General features: G+C 31.5%; 1 protein-coding gene across 1 annotated transcript; it reads left to right on the top strand.

Moving 5' to 3' along the window:
- The first annotated feature begins 204 nt into the window (after nt 1-204).
- On the top strand, nt 205-1,735 carry Tsp_13520 (conserved hypothetical protein). Its single transcript, XM_003366746.1, has 6 exons — nt 205-297; nt 756-789; nt 841-1,026; nt 1,079-1,200; nt 1,397-1,567; nt 1,640-1,735. The coding sequence occupies exons 1-6, from the start codon at nt 205-207 to the stop codon at nt 1,733-1,735; spliced, it is 702 nt and encodes a 233-aa protein (XP_003366794.1).
- Nucleotides 1,736-2,018: the final 283 nt, after the last annotated feature.

Raw genomic sequence — 2,018 nt, 5'->3', positions numbered from 1 at the left:
TTTTTTTATTTTTCTTCGTTGAATAATTCACTTGTTATGTTTGTAGATGAAGCTTGTCGTTAAATTTTAATATTCAGCAAAATCAGTCACTGAGTGCTGACAGCAGTCGCTTTAACTATAGTCAAAGAAGCGAAGTATGATGGACAGTTCTTATTTTCAGTTATTCAGTTTATGTTAAGATTTGCGGAGTTTCAGATTGAAAATATGGAAATGCGTCATTTTGAAATCTTTGAAAAGTTTGCACAAGAACTTTCGCTAAACGATACCGAATCTTACCAACGACTATTGAATGCTGTTGTAAGTGATTTTAAATTAAGATAATTTTTGTGCGCATTTAATTTTAAAGGCAGAATTAATTTTCCATTTTATGTGAAAAAATATATATGATTTTTATTGAAACTTTTAAATGAAATTTTTTAATGACACAAAGTTGATTTTTTAAAATATGTTAACTTTGTAGTTATGATTAAATATGGAATAAAAATTTTGTTTGCGATAACAGTTAGTTAAAGTTGGTATTTTCTAAAACTGTTCTGCCGTTGGCTAGCATCTTATTTTTTATTCAAGTATGTTTTTTTAATGATAATTTACTTTGGATGTGTTTAGTTGTAGCTTGAATTGTTTATCTCCATTTTCATATTTTTTCATATGAAAGATGAATTTAGAAAGCATATGTGGGGGATTCGTGAAATAAAACATTTTTGTATGAATGTATTATGTTTGTTACTTTTAAGTTCTTTTTTTTTCTATTTCAGTGCAACTTTTCAAGTCCAGAAATTGGAGATTCAGGTTAGTTGTGAATGAATAGTTAAGCAGTTTTAATTCATTATTGTTTTTAAGCACATACTACGAACGTTGCGGCGAAATTGCACTCTGATTCTCCAGCGGTAATTAGTGTCGATGGAAAGCCAGTTTCAAATGATGAACATACACATTCAACATCTCCGGATTTTGTAATACCCACTTCCAAAGCGGAAATCGTTCCACCACTGACTGCCACCGTAGACAGCATAACACCCAGAGTTGGTATGTTGCATGACTGTCTTGAATAAATTGTTGATTAATGGAGTGATTCTAGATGCGAACAATGGCTACACATCGAATGACCAGTCGGTTGCCACTTCAGTTTTTGAAATGTTAAACCGACCTGGAAGAAAATTTTCTGCTGTAGCTTCAGCAGGTCCAGCTTTGCGACATGATGTAAGTTAAACACTACTAGCAATGAGTATTTTTAATTTGAAGCATTTGATCAAAGATAACTAACTTTTTGCATTAGTATTAGTAAATAAATAGAAATAAATTTATTTTTGATTGGTAGAAAATAACTTCATTTTTTTAATGATACAAAATTCCAAAAATGCAATGTGAAGCAGTTTTGCAATTTTATACATGATAGGCTCCTACTGTTCGTGAAGAAGCATTCAAAGGTGTGCACGATACTTCCACTCTTTCGACATCATCAAGCGTCAGTCAAAGTTCCGAAATGCAAAAGCGATTGGAAAAAATGATCACTCAACTAGAAGGTGACGCTAAAGGTATTGAGCGTGTTCAAGCGAAATTGGCTAAGGTATTGTTTTTTTGAAAGAATTTAAAAAATTTAATTTTTCTACGTTTACATGCATTTTATGCTGTTTTGCAGGATACTAATGCACTTGAAGCAGCGAAAAGAGATTTGCAAAAGCAAATGGAAGACTTTGACAAGGAAAAGCAAGAACACTTTAAAAGCATTGAGTAATTAAATTTGGAAAATTCTGAAGTTTATTTGTTTTTTTTTACTTTATAATTAATTTTATAGCAACGAACGTAAATATCTTCGACAACAGTTGGCTACTTCTGCCAAAAAAGGGGATGATGTTACAAATATTTTACGATTACAAGTGACTGATATGAAAGTCATTGATTGATTGAATAGTAATAATGAATTGTTGTTTTATTGAATACTGACTTCAAAACGAGATTGTGATAATGAAGCTCGTGCAAGTGGATAGCGTGGCCGTATTCGTTTTTGGAATCCGAAT

The sequence above is a fragment of the Trichinella spiralis genome (genome assembly GCF_000181795.1).
Source record: "Trichinella spiralis strain ISS 195 chromosome Unknown Scfld5480, whole genome shotgun sequence".
In the NCBI taxonomy this organism is placed as follows: Eukaryota; Metazoa; Nematoda; class Enoplea; order Trichinellida; family Trichinellidae; genus Trichinella; species Trichinella spiralis.
This window is presented reverse-complemented; position numbering and strand designations above follow the sequence as displayed.